Below are 18,875 nucleotides of genomic sequence, written 5' to 3'. Positions count from 1 at the left end.
TATAAACCAACAACAGTCAGCGAGAGTCAAATCAGGAACTCAATCCCTTTCACAATCACCGCAAAAAGAATAAAATACCTAGAAATATATAGCTAACCAGGGAGGTGAAAGATCTCTACAATGAGAATTTTAAAACCCTTGTAAAAGAAATCAGAAATGACACAAAAAAATGGAAAAACATTCCATGTTCATGGATAGGAAGAATCAATATAATTAAAATGGCTATACTGCCCAAAGCAATTTCTAGATTCAATGTTACTCTTTTTTTTTTTTTTTTTTTTTGAGACAGTCTCACTCTGTTGCCCAGGCTGGAGTGCAGTGGCGCGATCTCGGCTCACTGCAAGCTCTGCCTCCCAGGTTCACATCATTCTCCTGCCTCAGCCTCCTGAGTAGCTGGGACTACAGGTGCCCACCACCACACCTGGCTAATTTTTTGTATGTTTAGTGGAGATGGGGTTTCACCATGTTAGCCAGGATGGTCTTGATCTCCTGACCTCGTGATCCACCCGCCTCGGCCTCCCAAAGTGCTGGGATTACAGGCGTGAGCCACTGCGCCCGGCCAATTCAATGTTATTCCTATCAAACTTCCAATGACATTCTTCATAGAACTAGAAAAAATTATTTTAAAACTTCATATGGAACAAAAAAAAAGAGCCTGGATAGTGAAGGAAATCCTAAGTAAAAAGAACAAAGCTGGGGACATTACCCTACCTGATATAAACCATGCTACAGGGTTACAGTAACCAAAACAACATGGTACTGGTACAAAAACATACACACAGACCAATGGAACAGAATAGAGAGCCAGAAATAAGGCCACACACCTATAACCATCTGATCTTTAACAAAAGTGACCAAAAAAAAAAGCAATGGGGAAAGAACTCCCTATTTAATAAATGGTGCTGGGATAACTGGCTAGCCATATGCAGAAGATTGAAACTGGACCCCTTCCCTAGACCATATACAAAAATCAACTCAAGATGAATTTTAAAGACTTACGTGTAAAACCTCGAACTATAAAAACCCCGGAAGACAACCTAGGCAATATTCTGGATACAGGAATGGGCAAAGTTTTCATGACAAAGATGCCAAAAGCAAAGCCAGGCGCGGTAGCTCATGCCTGTAATCCCAGCATTCTGGGAGGCCAAGGCAGGCAGATCATTTGAGGTCAGGAGTTTGAGACCAGCCTGGCTAACATGGTGAAACCCCATCTCTACTAAAAATACAAAAATTAGCTGGGTGTGGTGGCGTGCGCCTGTAATCCCAGCTACTCAAGAGGCTGAGGCAAGAGAATCACTTGAGCCCAGGAGGCAGAGGTTGCAGTGAGCCAAGATCATACCACTCCACTCCAGCCTGGGTGACAGAGCAAGACTCTGTCTTTAAAAAAAAAAAAAGAGAGAGATGTCAGAAACAATTTTAACAAAAGCAAATATTGACAAATGGGATCTATTAAACTAAAGAGTTTCTGCACAGCAAGAGAAACTATCAACAGAGTAAGAAGACAACCTAGAGAATGGGAGAGAAATTTTGCAAACTATGCATCGGACAAAGATCCAATATCCAGCATCTATAAGGTACTAAAACAAATTTACAAGAGAAAAAACAAACAACTCCATTAAAAAGTGGGCAAAGGCTTAAACAGATGCTTCTCAAAAGAAGACATACATGTGGCCAACATGAAAAAAAGCTTAACATCACTGATCATTAGAGAAATGCAAATCAAAACCACAAGCTACCATCATACACCAGTCAGAATGGCTATTGTTAAAAAGTAAAAAATAAATAAATTAAATAAATAAATAAATAAATAGATAAATAGATTTTGATGAGGCTGCAGAGAAAAGGGAACACTTATACACTGTTGGTAGGAATGTAAATTAGTTCAACCATTGTGGAAAGCAGAGTGGAGAATCCTCAAAGATCTCAAAACAGAACTACCATTTGACCCAGCAATCCCATTACTGGGTATATATCCAAAGGAATATAAATCATTCTACCATAAAGATGCATGCACTGGAAATCAGTCTACCTGCTCATCAATGGCAGATTGCATCAAGAAAATGTGGAATATTATGCAACCATAAAAAAGAACAAGAGAATGGCTTTTGCAGAAACATGGATGGAGCTGGAGGCCATTATCTTTAGCATACTGACACAGGAATAGGAAAGCAAACATGGTATATCCTCACTTATAAGTGGGAGCTAAATGATGAGAACTCATGCACACAAAGAGGAGAACAACAGACGCTAGGGCCTACTTGAGGATGGAGGGAGGAGGGAGAGGAGCAGAAAAAATAATTATTGAGTACTAGGCTTAATACCTGGGTGATGAAATAATCTGTACAACAAACCCCCGTGACACAAGTTTACCTATATAACAAAACTTCACTTGTCCCCCAAACCTAAAATAAAAATTATTTAAAAAGACACATACACGTGTATGTTCATTGCAACACTGTTCACAGTTGCAAAGACATAGAATCAACCTAAATGCCCATCAATGGTAGACTGGACAAAGAAAATGTGGTACATATACACCACGGAATATTATGCAGCCATAAAAAGGAACGAGATCATATCCTTTGCGGGAACATGGATGGAGCTGGAGCCTATTATCCTCAGCAAACTAATGCAGGAACAGAAAACCACATACTGCATCTTCTCACTTATAAGTGGGAGCTAAATGATGAGAACACATGGACACATACAGAGGAACAACACACACTGGGGCCCATGGGAGGCTGGTGGGTGGGAGGAGAGAAAAAATAACAAATGGATACTAGGCTTAACACCTGCGTGATGAAATAATCTGTATAAAAAGACCCCATGACATGCCTTTACCTATGTACCTGTGTAACAAACCTGTACATGTACCTCTGAACTTAAAATACAAGTGTTTTTTTTTTTCTTCTTCTTCTTCTTTTTTTTTTTTTTCTTTTGTTTTTTTTTTTTGAGACAGAGTCTCGCTCTGTCGCCCAGGCTGGAGTGCAGTGGTGCTATTTTGGCTCACTGCAAGCTCCACCTCCCGGGTTCACACCATTCTCCTGCCTCAGCCTCCCAAGTATCTGGGACTACAGGCGCCCGCCACCACGCCTGGCTAATTTTTTGTATTTTCAGTAGAGACGGGGTTTCACTGTGGTCTCGATCTCCTGACCTCGTGATCCACCCGCCTTGGCCTCCCAAAGTGCTGGGATTACAGGCGTGAGCCACTGCGCCTGGCTACAAGTTTTAAAAAGTAAATAAATTGCTTATTTGCTTTTTTTTTCTGTAGAGATGTGGTCTTGCTATGTTGCCCAGGCTGATCACAAGCGATCCTCCTGCCTTGGCCTCCCAAAGTGCTGGGATTACAGGTGTAAGCCACCATGCCCAACCTGGACGATCCTTTAAAATATGTGTTTTGTGTATACTTTGTAATCTGCAATATATTATCCCAGTAGTACATGTTGGGTGAACCATGTGAAATTGCCTTTTTTGTAGGTTAAAAATGGTAAAACATCAGCAATTTCAAATGGCTCAACATAACATATAATTCATAAGTGAATATATGTTAGGGGGCGGGCACACATTTTTAATTTTGTATTTTTTTGAGACAGTCTTACTCTGTTGCCCAGGCTGGAGTGCAGTGGTGCAATCATAGCTCACTGCAACCTTGAACTCCTAGGCTCAAGGCTCCTGAGTTGCTGGGACTATAGGCACACACCACTGCACCTGGCTAGCTTTTACATTTTTTGTTGAGAAGGTCGTCTCCCTCTGTTGCCCAGGCTGGTCTCAAACTCCTGGGCTCAAGTGATCCTCCTGCCTCAGCCTCCCAAAGTGCTGTGGTTACAGGTGTGAGCTACCATGCTCAGCTACATTTTTTAAGTCAGAGGGATACATGATCAAAACCCTGGAGCTCTTAGGTTTCAGACTTTTAGTTCATTCATGTAACTGCAAAAATCAGAGAGCTAAGGAGGCCCCAAGCTCACCATATCCTTGCTATCAAAAATATCTGACCCACAGTATATGTGATTCCATTGCTAGCCACAGCTAAAGTGCCTTGTTTTGTATTTGCACTAAGCTGGCCAGATTCTAAGTAATTTAGAATTAATGTAATGTGAAACTATTATACAGCATATATGTATGTATTTTTTTTTCATACAGCATATATTAACTTTTTTGAGCAGGGTCTCTTTCTGTCTCCCAAGCTGGAGTGCAATGGTGTGATTTCAGCTCACTGCAGCCTCAACCTCTCCCGGCTCAGGTGATCCTCCCACCTCAGCCTCCCAAGTGGCTGAGACTACAGGCACGTGTCACCACACCTAGCGAATATTTTGTATTTTTAGTAGAGACGGGGTTTCACCACGTCCAGGCAGGTCTTGACCTCCCCTCAAGTGATCCACCTGCTTCGGCCTCCCAAAGTGTTGGGATTACAGGAGTGAACCACCTTGCCTGGCACATGCAGCATATTTTAAACTCTGGAGGTTGATGCCATCAGAATTTGGACTATGTTTGGTTTATTTAGGATAAACTCATTATTGGACCGGTTTTATTTGTCGATAAAACTGATTTACCAAGAAAACTCAACAAAGCTAGATGTGATTATTTGGTTTTTATCTCAAGCATCACATGAAGGAGTAAGGATAAGATTTCTAGTATTTTTCTGTGATCCAGTATTTTTCTGCGAAAAAGCCAGCAAAACTAGGGGTCATATTAAATCCTTTCTGAAATTCACCCAGGTTTAATTGTTTTTAAGTCTGAAAAGATGTACTTTAAACAAATAAAAGAAACAATAAAATACAATTTTTAATTTTTAAAAGAAAAAGCCAAATTTGTTCAAAAACCAAAAAAGTAAACATTTTAAAAGAAAAAAAAAGGCCCAGAAAAGAAAAACACAAAAAGAAGAATTTTTCAAAAGACTGAAGCAATAAAAAACAATTGATGTTTGTTTACCTTTAGACAAAGGAAAGGGAGAACAGCAGAATGTGATTTTACTTTGCAATGTGTACTTTCTATAGTGCTTGGATTGCTAAAAGTATTTCCGTTCATACTCCTACTTTTTAATATATTAGGCCTAGTTTGGTGGCTCATTCCTGTAGTTCTAGTGCTTTAGGAGGCCTAGGTGAGAGGACAGCTTGAGGCCAGGAGTTCAAGAGCAGCCTTGGCAACATATTGAGAACCTGTCTCTACATAAAACATATTTTTAATTAACTGGGTGGCTGGGCACGGCGGTTCATGCCTGTAATCCCAGCACCTTGGGAGGCCAAGGTGGGTGGATCACCTGAGGTCAGGAGTTCGAGACCAGCCTGGCCAACATGGTGAAACCCCATCTCTACTAAAAATACAAAATTAGCCAGGCGTGGTGGCACATGCTAGTAATCCCAGCTACTCAGGAGGCAAAAGCAGGAGAGTTGATTGAACCTGCGAGGCAGAAGTTGCAGTGAGCTGAGACTGTGCCATTGCACTCCAGCCTGGGCGACAAGAGTGAAACTCCGTCTCAAAAAAACATTGCTGGGCATGGTGGCCCACACCTGTCATCCTACCTACCACGAAGGTTGAGGTGGGAGGATTCCTTGAGCCCAGGAGTTCAAGGCTTCAGTGAGCTATTATTGAGCCACTGCACTCCACCCAGGGACAGAGCAAGACCCTGTGTCTAAAATTTTAAAAAATAAAATAGAATACTGACATAAAATATTAATAGTTTATAATTTTAAAAGCATTATTTTTAAAAACCATGAAAAACCAAAAAACCTTAAAGCAGGGACTATTTAATTCCAAAAATGTCTTAAGCAAAAAAGGTGATTATCAAATATTCTTTCAAAATATTTATTTCAAGTAGAAATCGATATAATGTACTACATACAGGGAGACACCACATGTAAGATAAGTAAGTAAAAAACGTTCAGGAATACACATTTATCATCAAAATATTAAAAACTCAAAATAATTTTACATTAGATGCTTTAATTAAAAATAGTGTTCATGGGTTAAGGGTAGGGTTAAAAAAATAAAAAATTTAAAAAATAGTGTTCATCTATTATAATAACAAGCCCCAAACAGTCACCAACTAAGAGTGAAGGTTCTACTCCCTATAAATTCATACACACAGCCCTTATACAGTCATCACATACATTTTTATCTAATTGTCTCCTAAAAATCCCTATCTTTTTGTTACTCTTTTTTTTTTTTTTTTTGAGACACAGTTTCATTCTTGTTGCCCAGGCTGGAGTGCAGTGGCGCGATCTCAGCTCACCGCAACCTCCGCCTCCTGGGTTCAAGTCATTCTCCTGCCTCAGCCTCCCGAGTAGCTGGGATTACAGGCATGTGCCACCACGCCCGGCTAATTTTGTATTTTTAGTAGAGACGGAGTTTCTCCACGTTGGTCAGGCTGGTCTCGAACTCCCAACCTCAGGTGATCTGCCCGCTTCGGCCTCCCACAGTGCTGGGATTACAGGCGTGAGCCACCATGCCTGGTCCTTTCTGTTACTGTTACGGGAATTATTTGGTGGGTTAAAAAAAATTTTTTAATAAATACCTTTTTTTTTTTTTTGCCAGGCTCAGTGGCTCATGCCTGTAATCCCAGCACTTTGGGAGGCTGAGGCGGATGGATCACCTGAGGTCAGGAATTCAAAACCAGCCTGACCAACATGGTGACACCGAGTCGCTACTAACAATACAAAAAATTAGCGCATGCCTGTAATCCCAGCTACTTGGGAGGCTGAGACAGGAGAATCTCTTGAACCCAAGAGGCGGAGGTTGCAGTGAGCCAAGATTGTGCCACTATACTCGAGCCTGGGCAACAAGAGCAAAACTCTGTCGCAAAACCAAATCAAACCAAACTTTTTTTTTTTTTTTTCCTAAATGCTACTAAGCAACTGCATCTGCCCTTGGATGATAGATTAAAATGGGGTTTAATATCTAAATTATTTTTACAAAAGCAGAAAGAGCTAAATAATGAGTCTCGGCCGGGCGCGGTGGCTCAAGCCTGTAATCCCAGCACTTTGGGAGGCCGAGATGGGCGGATCACGAGGTCAGGAGATCGAGACCATCCTGGCTAACGCGGTGAAACCCCGTCTCTACTAAAAATACAAAAAAACTAGCCGGGCGCAGTGGCGGGCGCCTGTAGTCCCAGCTACTCCGGAGGCTGAGGCAGGAGAATGGCGTAAACCCGGGAGGCGGAGCTTGCAGTGAGCTGAGATCCGGCCACTGCAGTCCAGCCCGGGCTACAGAGCAAGACTCCGTCTCAAAAAAAAAAAAAATAATAATGAGTCTCAGGTTAAGTAGGAGGTGGAGTGGGTGACTAGGAAGAATCCGTCACCTGATCAGCGAGTGACAGTGCTCGAAGGAGCTGTGAAAATGGGCTCTACCAGATAACAACTCTGTTGACACAGACCTTCTCTTTGTCCTGGAATCCTCTCTCAAAGGTATGCATGAGTGCACCAAAAACGAATCGCCAGGAGAAAGAAAAGTAAAAGCTGACTCTCTGCCCCGAGTAGTGTGCGGGCCAGGGGCTGCCCGAGAAGTCTCCAGCCTCTGTACACTCAGCAGGGATGCGCGGTATCCTGGCTCGGGTGTCCCCAAGAGAACGTTGGGGCAGGTCCCAGAGCAGGGCCCAGGAGACAGAGACAGACTCATTTGGATGAGGAGCACTCGCCGCCCCTTGAGGAGTCGCCATGAGGGAGCGGACCCTCCCCCCAGGAGTCACCCCCTCCGGAGGATCGCTGCCCTCAGTTGACGCCCTGGTCTCTGCCGTTTTCCTGCAGACTTCCCGCCTCCTGGGGCGGAAGATGGAGGGGCGGCGGTCCTTCCTCTGGCTCTTCAGCTTCCGAAGCAGACTCAGTGGACTCATCGTCGTAGAAGTCAATCGTGGCTTGCACTGGGAAACTGGCCAGCACTTGCTCCCCGGAGCTCTGCAGGTATTCTTGACGCTTTGACATGGGTAAATAGACTCTAATATTTAAGAAACAAATACACCATTAATCAACCTGAACCTCCTCCTCAACCCCTTCTAAAGAGGATGCTTTTTCCCAGAAGCAAAGAACTCCCCAGTCTTCCTCTCTGGTCTTTGCCTTCACAACACACAGAATTTAAGCCATCAGAACAGAGAACTGTAGGCACCTATTGGAGGGACCTGGTGATAAACCTATCCCAGTTCACAAGTGAGTTATAATCTGACCCAGCCAGTCAATTTAGGCAGTCGCAAGGAAAAGGGTGTGCTTCAAGGAAGGTAAAAGGCAACTGAAAACATTGAATTCTAAGATTAGGAGGCTCACTGTGATCAAACAGGGGACTTGACTCTTCTTGGATAATTGATGTCCCACTTAAATGAAGCCCCACTCTCCCACCCTACCGTCTGTCCCCTGCAGCATGGGAAATGCTGTAACCCCTTGGGTTCTGGAGGAAATTTACTCTGACATCTCTGAAACGCTGGTCTAGAGAAGCAGCTAAGTTTTCCAGATGTTGCCATAGAGAAATTGGAGGCACAATTCCCTTGCTCTGCCAGAATAAAAAATATGTGCTGAGGAAAAAAGGAAATAAAAGAAAGAGAAAGAAAAAAGAAAGTACTTAAGTATGTAAAATTTGGAACCCCTAAATTTCAAGTTTTTATAGAATTTTGGATTTACTCATACATGGCAAGTATTAAGATATCCCCTCCCCATATCTTTTTTTTTTTTTTTTTTTTTTTTTGAGAGGGAGTCTGGCTCTCTCACCCAGGCTGGAGTGTAGTGGTGTGATCTCGGCTCACTGCAACTTCTGCCTCCTGAGTTCAGTGATTCTCCTGTCTCAGCCTCCCGAGTAGCTGAGATTACAGGCACCCACCACCACGCCTGGCTAATTTTTGTATTTAGTAGAGACGGGGTTTCACCATGTTGGTCAGGCTGGTCTCGAACTCCTGATCTCAAATGATTCGCCCAACTCAGCCTCCCAAAGTGCTGCGATTACAAGCGTGGGTCACCACTCCCGGTCGTAATCTCTTATCCTTTACTTATTTCCTTTCTTCTTTGTTTTTGAGAAAGGGTCTCACTCTGCCACCCAGGCTGGAGTGCAGTGGGGCAATCATAGCTCACTGCAGCCTTGAACTCCTGGGCTCAAGCATCTCCTGCCTGAGCCTCCTTAGTAGCTGAGACTACTGGTGCATGCCACCACGTCCAGCTAGTTCTTTACATTTTTCATAGAGACAGGGTTTAGCCATATTGCCCAGGCTGGTCTGTCACTCCTGAGCTCAAGTGATCCTCCTGCCTCAGCCTCCCAAAGTATGAGATTACAGGTGTGAACCACCATGCCTCGACCTGCTTTTCATTCATTATTTGCATTTTTCTCTGTAGTCTTCTGAGGAAGTAAGTTTGTCAATTGATCACTGCTTATTTGCAAAGCTGATTTCAATATCCTTTTTTTTCAGATAGAAGAGAAAAGGGAGAGAGAAAACACCCTTCTATAAATAATGGATCATAGTTTTTCACTTCATAAGATATCCAATAGACCAGTGCTTCTCGGTCTCCAGGGGACGTCTGGCAATGTCTGGAGACATTTCTGATTGTCAGAACTGAGAGGAAGCTACTGATGTTTAGTGAGTAGAGGTCAGGAATACTGGTAAACACCCTACGAGGCCCAGGCTAGCTCCCACCATGAAGAATTATCCAGCCCAAAGTGCCAACAGTGCTAAAGTTGAGAAATTCTGCAACAGACAGAATGTGTATATTCATCTAAGACAGAAATATGAGCATAGTTCCATTTTTAGCCATGTTTACAATTAGGTATTTATACTGAAGTATTCACAGGTGAATTCCTAGCATGTCTGAAATTTGCTTTAAAAAATGCTGGGGTAGGACACAGTGGCTCATTGGCTCATGTCTGTATTCTCAGCACTTTGGAAGGCCAAAGCAGGAGGATCAATTGAGCCCAGGAGTTTGAGACCAGCCTGGGCAACATGGCAAAACCCCGTATCTGAAAAATACAAAAAAAAAAAAATTCACTGGGTGTGGTGGTGTGCACTTGTAGTCCCAGCGACTCAAGAGGCTGAAACGGGAGCCTGGGGAGGTGGAGGCTGCAGTGAGCTGCGATGACACCACTGCACTCCAGCCTGGGCAACAGAGCAAGACCCTATCTCAAAATAAAATAAATAAAATATGCTAACAACAACATAGTTGCGGGTGATGAATATGATCAGCTCAGACCGTTGATAACTATTGAGGCCGGTGATGGGTACATGGGGTTCACTCTACTATTTGCTCCACTTTTGTGTATGTCTGAAATTTTCTGTAATAAAAATATAAAGTGAAATTGTATATCCAGTGTGCAATGTATGGCTGCAGCTCATGCTATGTCAGTCACAGCATTGTCAACCAGTCAAAAACAGGGTGGCTGGGCACAGTGGCTCACGCCTGTAATCGCAGCACTTTGGAAGTCCAAGGCGGGTGGATTACCTGACATCAGGAGTTCAAGACCAGCCTGGCCAACATGGTGAAACCCCGTCTCTATTAAAAATACAAAAATTAGCCGGGCATGGTAGCGCCTGTAGTCCCAGCTACTCTAGAGGCTGAGGCAGAAAAATCGCTTGAACCTAGAAGGCAGAGGTTGCAGTGACCAAGATCGTACCGTTACACTCCAGCCTGGGTGACAGAGCAAGACTCTGTCAAACACAAAAAACAGCAACAACAAAACAAAAACGGGGGCGGCAGCAGTTTGTCTGTGAGGCTGGCTGTGGGTAGGTGGTGCGACTGGATGCCTGCAGGGCATGAAGCAGGGTGGTGACTCTCAATCCTGGCTGCACATTAAGACCCCCTGGGGAGTCTGTAAAAATACAGGCCAGGCCCAGTGGCTCACGCCTGTAATCTCAGCACTTTAGGAGGCCAAGGTGGGTGGATCACCTGAGGTCACGAGTTTGAGACCAGCCTGGCCAACATGGTGAGACCCCATCTCTACTAAAAATACAAAAAAAAAATTAGCCGGGCAGGGCGGCACGCACCTGTAATTCTAGCTACTTGGGAGGCTGAGGCAGGAGAATCGCTTGAATCTGGGAGGTGGAGTTGCAGTTGAGCCAAGACTGCACCACTGCACTCCAGCCTGGGCAACAGAGTGAGACTCCATCTCAAAAATAAACAAACCGACGCCTGGGTCTTTCCCTAGAGCAAGTGAATCAGAGCGCGTGGGAGAACCACCCAGGCATCTGTATTTTTAAAAGCTCCACTAGTAATTCTATGAGGATTGAAAACCATTGGTGTGGCCAGTAGTAGTGGCTCATGCCTGTAATCCCAGCACTTTGGGAAGCCTAGGGAAGAGGATAGCTTGAGCCCAGGAGTTCAAGACCAGTCTGGGCAATATAGTGAGACCTTGTCTCTACAAAAAAAATTACAAAATTAGCAGAGCATGGTGGCACATACCTGTGGTCCCAGCCACTTAGGAGGGTGAAGTGGGAGGATTGTTTAAGCCCAGGAGGCAGGGGTTGCAGTGAGCTGAGATTGTACCACTGCACTCCAACCTGGATGACAGAGTGAGACGTCAGAAGAGAAAAGAAAACTATTGGTGTAAGGCATACAAGGAAAGCTTCCTTCTAACCAGTCTGAGGGGTCTGAGCTTCATGCCTACACATGAGTGTCTTCGGGTTGTATTCAGCTTTCCAGTCTTATAGAGTAACCAAGGCAAAGGCACCTGGAGGAGTGGAGGCAGCACCTGGAGGAGTGGAGGCGGCCCAGGCAAGGTTAATTTTAGTAAAGGAGATCGAGAAAGACAGAGAATAAGAGACAGAGACAGAGAGACAGGCAGAAATCCTAAACATGAGCCACTTGTCTAAAACGGACGGAGTGTAGATGGATACAGCAGTGAGAATTCTGGTCACCACCAGGACCACGACACACACTTCAGAGGCAGGAGGAAAAGGCTCTCTCAAAGGTGCTTGGCACCCACTGTGCTGGAGCCAACCATTTACTCAACACATAGTTTTTTTTTTTTTTTTTTGGAGACAGAGTTATGTTCTTGTCACCCAGGCTGGAGTACAATGGTGCAATCTCAGCTCACTGAAACCTCCACCTCCCAAGTTCAAGTGATTCTCCTGCCTCAGCCTCCCAAGTAGCTGGGATTACAGGCACCTGCCACCATGCCCAGCTAATTTTTTTGTATTTTTAGTAGAGACGGGGTTTCACCATGTTGGTCAGTCTGGTTTCGAACTCCTGACCTCAGGTGATCTACCCGCCTCAGCCTCCCAGTGTGCTGGGATTACAGGCATGAGCCACCATGCCCACCCTCAACATACAGATTTTGAAGGTCGACTTTGCACTAGACAGTACCCTAGCTTATATCCTGGTAGGACAATAGAAATATACCTCAATATCTAAGTTTTTATATATGCATATATAATTCATATGCAATTATATAAATACAATACAAGGCATAATATGTAATGAAAAGTAGAAATAAAAAGTATAGAGAAAAGAGAGAGGCCAACTGCACTTTGCAGAAAGCACTGAATGGATGAATACATGAATGGATTCCAGAAATCCAACAAAATATCCTTGGTATAAGGAAACTAAACAATACCAAAGAATATATTGAATTATTTTCCACTTCGTTGAAAATCTATGTGGTTGAAGACACTAAAGTGTATTAACGCCTATATTAAAAGGAAATTACAGATTACTTATTGTGAAGTCATATATTACCTTACAGGATGCTGAAACCCAAAGGCTCCCTTTGATCCAAAAGCGTGTTGGTCAGCCCTAGGTTCAAGCTGTAACGACAGACACATACAAACACAGAGACAGTGCAAGAGCATTGGAAGGTGACATCCTGAGGTTTTAAACCACAGAACATAAGTCGCCTGCAATTGTTCATATCAGTATCAATTGTAGAGCATTTAGACACCTTATCAGTATCCGTTCCTGTTACTGCGGCCCAAAATGTCCCAGGCACTGTGAAGAATTCCGATGAAAGGAGTCAGACACAGTGCCTCGGTCCAGCATTTTACCATCTAATGGACAGAAACTCACATGTGTGCAAATAACCATGCTACAAAGCATCACATGGTGAGACACCCGTGATTCTAAGCATGAAGGAAGATCAGGAACGGGCTCATGGAGGGCCTCGCAGAGACATCTGTGGCATGTGGGTTTGCGATTCTAAGACTATTTTGGCAGAGGAGAGCATCCAATTCAGAGTGGCAGTACCGGGCACGGTAGCTCATGCCTGTAATACCAGCACTTTGGGCGGCTGAGGCAGGTGGATTACCTGAGGTTGGGAGTTCGAGACCAGCCTGACCAACATGGTGAAACCCTATCTCTATTAAACATACAAAATTTAGCTGGGCGTGGACGTGGTGGTGCGTGCCTGTAATCCCAGCTACTCGGGAGGCTGAGGCACAAGAATCACTTGAACCTGGGAGGCGGAGGTTACAGTGAACCAAGATCCTGCCACTGCACTCCAGCCTGGACGACAGAGCGAGACTCCGTCTCAAAAAAAAAAAAAAAAAAAATTCAGAGTGGCAGGAAAATAGAGGGCGCAGGTGGGGAGCGGTGAGGAGCTTGGCGTGGTACAAGTGAGACGCTGTGACGGGCAAAGGGCTCAGACGGTGACATTTGCCTTGAATACCCACTGTTGAGTTTAGGTTTGACTCTGGATACAGGAACTGGAGGTGGATTTTTGAGTCAGGGAGTCCAGCTATCAGATCCGTATTTCAAGGAGAGCAGTGGCCACAGGGAGCTGTGCACAGTGAGGCTGACGTAGAAAGGGCTTGGAGGAACCCAGTCTTGGCAATTGATGGTGAAGAGCTTCTGGATGAGGGCAGGATGTGAACTCAGGCTGGGTGCTGTGGCTCACTCCTGTAATCGCAGCACTTTGGGAGGCCCAGGTGGGCAGATCACTTGAGGTCAAGAGTTCAAGACTAGCCTGGCCAACGTGGTGAAGCCCCATCTCTACTAGGTGGCACATGACTGTAATCCCAGCTACTCAGGAGGCTAAGGCAGGAGAATTACTTGAACCCAGGAGGCAGAAGTTGTGGTGAGCCAAGATTGTGCCATTGTACTCCAGCTTGGGCAACAAGAATGAAACTCTGTCTCAAAAAATATAAAAAAAAGAGAGATCGAGACCATCTTGGCCAACATGGTGAAGCCCCATCTCTACTAAAAATACAAAAAAAATTAGCTGGGCATGGTGGCGCGTGCCTGTAGTCCCAGCTACTCGGGAGGCTGAGGCAGGAGAATCACTTAAACCTGGGAAGCAGAGGTTGCAGTGAGCTGAGATCACACCACTGTACTCCAGCCTGGGAGACAGAGCAAGACTCCGCCTCAAAAAAAAAAAAAAAAAAAAAAAAAGAAGTATGCCACAAACATCCTGATTGTTTTCCAAAAGGATCCTTTGTTCAGTGAGGGAAATGTCTAAATATTCACATCTTATAATGAAACGCGAGAACAGAAATGTGCACAAGGCAAGCACTGTGTTTAAGGTATGTGCGAATGTGTTTTCCTATGAGCCCGAGGACCGACAGGTGCAGAGAGGCTTTCAGTAGGGGTCAGCCCTCTCCTCCTCGTTTGAGTCTCTGACTGGACTAGGGCTAAGGTGTGGGAGCCTGGCAGATAGGACAGGCCCAGGAGAACAAATAGTCCCTGATGTTTTCCAGGAAACTGCCTCCCTGGCAGTGCCCGCAAGTGGCCAGGAGGGAAACACAACAGAGATCAAAAAAGTGCAGGTAGGGGAGGGAGATAGGTCCCTAGGGGTTGTAGGGGCATGAAGTGGGTGAGGGTGACCCTGCTGCTCACAGCACAGAGCCTTGAGGCCTTCCCTCTACTTGAGGATTTTTTGGGGGTTTTTTGTTGTTGTCGTTTTTGTTTTTGAGACAGGGTCTCATTCTGTCGCCCATACTGGACCGCAGTGTCCCGATTTCAGCTCACTGCAACTTCTGCCTCCCAGGTTCAAGCGATCCTCCTGTCTCAGCCTCCCGAGTAGCTGGGATTATAGGCGCACGCCACCACCACCTGGCTAACTTTTGTATTTTTAGTGGAGACGCCGTTTCACCATGTTCCTCAGGTTAAACTCCTGACCTCAGATCATCCGACCTCCTGGGACTCCCAAAGTGCTGAGATTACAGGGGTGAGCCACGCGCCTGGCCTACTTGAGGTTTTATTCTAGTTTTGCTTTGCTTGCCAGGAGCCCTGGTACAGGTCACCAGGCGTTAGCCCTCCTCACCGCCACTCCAGCCAATGGTATTTTTGAGAAATACAGAAGAGGGCTTGGGAGCTGGGGAATTATCCTGCTTTGTCGGGCGAGGGCGCTGTTGAGCAGGAGGCGTTCCTTCCCCGCGCTAGGCAGCTCTAGTCGCTGGGCTGTGGGGAACCCAGCGCGGTGCACAGTACCAGAGCACAGACTGGCGCTGGCCGCTCTGAGCAACCAGCTGGGCCCTGCAAAGAGAGTGCCCCGGGTTGGGGGAGGGCGTGGCGGGCTCTACAGCCCCCAGGGAACACCCACTCTTCCCACACCCACATCCGTGGACAGAACTACTTCAGCGTGACAGACTACCTGCCGATCAGTGAAAAAGTTACTAAAGTTCAACATTTCTCTGCAAGTAAATTTTTCTCACAGACATCCTTATAACAGAAAACAAAACCCAAAACCATCCGTCTTACTTAGGAAGGGTGCTATCATATTTTTATTCCTGCAAACAACTAATAGGTTCCACAACCATTTCATTTAAAAGAAAACTGGATAATTGTAAACATCTGTATTTTCACACAAGCACCTTTAAATTTTATGTTTAAGAACTAAGTTTGAATGCAAAAGAAGGAATTATTTTACATTATTTAGATATATGTATAAAAAATTGGGGACTAAAAATCATATCTCTTGTTGATTTATCTTTTATCTGCTTCCTTCTTTGAAGTAAATTAAAATTCCCAATATTCAGATTAATTTAATAAAGTGGTGTAAATATCAAAATACAGTAGTCTGTTTTCCCACACTCGAGTTTTCTTACCACATTACAAATAACTGCACGTTAGGCCACATAACACGTGTTATGTAAATTAAATACATCGTCTTTCCCAGCCTAATTCTTCAGTGTTTTAAGAGTCATCAAAAAAATTTAAATAAAAGTCATCAATTTATATTTTAAAATATAACAAAGGAAAGGTAAATTCTATGAAAGCAAATCATTACATCAGTAAGTATAAAGCAACTGAGTTACTGATGCAGAGTAACAAAAGAATGGTCGAGGTAATTAATCTTGCCCACAAAGCCCTCTGCTTGAGTGTATTTGCTCAGACAACATGAGATACCCCAGGAGTGCTTGACGGGGCTGAAAGTGCTTCAGAAAAGGCCAGACGCTGGGTGGGGGGCTTTTAACAGCAACTCTGGGCACCTCAGCTGGGGCTCAGTCCTATTTGCTCTGTGGCACCGGCCCAACGCTAATGGTGCACTCAGCTTTTCTCTAAGGCAAGGGATAGTGGCAGCCTTCTCCCCTCCCCTCCCGACCTGTTGCTTTGCAGAAGAAACCCCAACACGGAGGTCATCCCTTATAATTCCCATGAAACGACTATGCCCTTTTTTTTTTTTTTTTTTTTGAGATGAGTCTTGCTCTGTCGCCCACACTGGCACACTGGAGTGCAGTGGCGCGATCTCGGCTCCCTGTAACCTCCGCCTCCCGGGTTCTAACAATTCTCCCGCCTCAGCCTCCAGAGTAGCTGGGATTACAGGTGTGCACCACCACGCCCGGCTAATTTTTGTATTTTTAGTAGAAACAGGGTTTCGCCAAGAACTCCTGACCTCAGGTTATCCACCCGCCTCGGCCTCCCAAAATGCTGAGATTACAGGCCCGAGCCACCGCGCCCGGCCTATGACTATGCTTTTACAGTGGGTTTGCTTTTTTAGGAAGGACAAGCTACCAGGAGCCCAATCTATAATGCGACTCGGGTCTGATTAACACCTTACTCATTCAGGTTCCAACTCCCAGACCCCGAGGCGCTCCTGGGTTAGATGGCCAAGGGAGGGCCCTGCGCAGGAGGGACACGGTCCCTTTATTTTAAAAGACGGTGCCACTTTCTGGCTGGAGGGGTTACCTACAACGCCCGTACTGAACCTTACCGGCCTTCCCGTTCTGGTCAGCTCAGCATCTCCAGGTGTCTGGATCCAAGGTCGCCAGGGCGCGGGGCTGGAACGGCAAGCGCCAGGAGAGAGTGAACCCTGGGCACTTCTGCTGCCTTCACACTATGCCATGAGAGTTAATCTTATTTCCAGGGCCTGCCTGAAAAAGAGGCACCAGACCCCCCCCCCCCCCCCAGGAACTTTCCCTCAAGTTCTCAGGGCTGTGGATAAATTACTGCCATTTGTGTTTTTTTCTCTCCTGCTACGTCCCCAGTTCTCTGCCTCCAGTTAAGCTTTGAGAATGGAAGTCCTGAATCTCACACAATTATCCGGGAACCCGTTAGCTGAGAGAGTTGTCTCCCAGCAAATCCTGGCTGAATTCTTCAATTCGGGGTTCCCCAACTACAGCTGGTGACTTTGTCCCCGGTTAATTTCAATCACGCCACCTCAGTCACTGAAGGAGCTTGATTCTACAGAGATGATTTTACAGAGTTGTAGGATGAAAAACAAACACACAAAAAAAGAGGGCTGGGCGCGGTGGCTCAAGCCTCTAATTCCAGCACTTTGGGAGGCCGAGGTTAGTGGATCACGCGAGGTCAGGAGTTTGGCCAACATGGCGAAACCCCGTCTCTGCTAAAAATACAAAAATCAGCGGGGCGTGGTGGTGGGCGCCTGTAATCCCAGCTACACAGGAGGCTGAGGCAGGAGAATCCCTTGAACCCCGGAGTCGGAGGTTCCCGTGAGCAAGATCACGCCACTGCACTCCAGCCTCGGTGACACAGTGAGACCCTGTCTCAAAAAAAAAAAAAAAAAAAAAAGAGGGAATCTTTCTCCTGCCTGGCTACCTGGCCTACTTGGTCCCTTCCCTACCTCCCTGGCTAATCTGATTTCCTACAACGTTACTGTCTTTAAAAGGGCTGGTGCCCAGGGACAGCGAACGCTGAGCCTCCAATCCAGGGACAACAGAAAGGGCTACCGAGAAAGTGTCAAAGTGAGAGACTGCCTTTGCAAGGCTGGCTTAGGAGCCCGAGACTTCAGGTTCCCCGACCGGCGAATTGAGATCTCCTCTACACGGAAGCGTCGGCCCCTTTCCTGGCCAGCTACATCCTGGGCCTCCGCACTTCAGAGCTGTGCGTTGGAACCGGGAGAACTGAGAGCCCCTCCCGGGAACCGGTTGCCGGCTCAGGAGCTTGCTTGGCGTCGCCGTCGAGCTCGGGAGCTCTGCTGGGGATCGGGGTTCAGCGGCGCCCCAGCCTCCCGCTCGCTGCGCTCCCCGCACCGCCACCGCGCGCGCCTCTCCGCGCGTCCACCGGGGCACGGGGCCACCCTCACCTCTCCGGCCCGCGCGGCGGCGGAGGCCTCCAGGGAGCGTCCCCGGGGCAGTGACAGGCGCGCCCCCGCGCCTTCCGGGCTCCGGCCGCAGCCTCGGACTCCATGGTGCCCGCGGAGCCCGCGCCCCCTGCTGCGACGCCGGCCTCCGAGCGCGCCTAGATCCACTCGGGCTAGCGCGCTCACCTACCCGCGCGCCAGGTTTAAAAACGGGGGCGGGGCGGCGCGGGCAACCGCGGGGAGGGGGCAGGACCCGAGGAGCTCCGGGAAGGGTGCTGAGGGGGCCGCAGAGCGCGGAGGGAAAGCCCGGGGCGGAGGAGCGGAGAGGTCCAGGGAAGTTCCGGGAGGGGACCAGGGAGCCGGGGATGGGGAGGGAACGAGAAAAATTCGAGGAGGTGGCGCTGGGTGTCAAAGAGGGGAGTCCGGCAGGCCCGGCCAAGGGTGGGGACGGGACAAAGAAAAGCCGGGGAGGGGGCACCAGGGAAGGGGTGACCAGAGGAGGGAGG

At 46.5% G+C, this 18,875-nt stretch overlaps 2 protein-coding genes across 3 annotated transcripts in view; one reads left to right on the top strand and one right to left on the bottom strand.

The window, feature by feature from the left end:
• The window catches only part of PIGP (phosphatidylinositol glycan anchor biosynthesis class P), a 50,768-nt gene extending 40,506 nt beyond the window's left edge, over positions 1-10,262 (top strand). For both annotated transcript variants that reach the window (XR_012090796.1, XR_012090795.1), the window contains 2 exons: positions 7,740-7,892; positions 9,377-10,262. The gene's annotated coding sequence lies outside the window, so the exon portion shown is untranslated. The remainder of the gene's footprint in view (positions 1-7,739; positions 7,893-9,376) is intronic.
• On the bottom strand, positions 7,656-18,487 carry RIPPLY3 (ripply transcriptional repressor 3). The gene is made up of 4 exons (XM_007967672.3): positions 18,373-18,487; positions 17,041-17,107; positions 12,633-12,700; positions 7,656-7,926 (listed from the first exon to the last, which is right to left on the bottom strand). Exons 1-4 carry the CDS (start codon positions 18,474-18,476, stop codon positions 7,704-7,706), a joined length of 462 nt encoding a protein of 153 aa, XP_007965863.2. The 5' UTR covers positions 18,477-18,487; the 3' UTR covers positions 7,656-7,703.
• Between the last annotated feature and the right edge of the window lie 388 nt (positions 18,488-18,875).

This window comes from Chlorocebus sabaeus, chromosome 2 (assembly GCF_047675955.1).
Source record: "Chlorocebus sabaeus isolate Y175 chromosome 2, mChlSab1.0.hap1, whole genome shotgun sequence".
Lineage (NCBI taxonomy): Eukaryota > Metazoa > Chordata > Mammalia > Primates > Cercopithecidae > Chlorocebus > Chlorocebus sabaeus.
The sequence above is the reverse complement of the archived record's forward strand: the minus strand, read 5'-3'. Positions and strand labels throughout refer to the sequence as shown.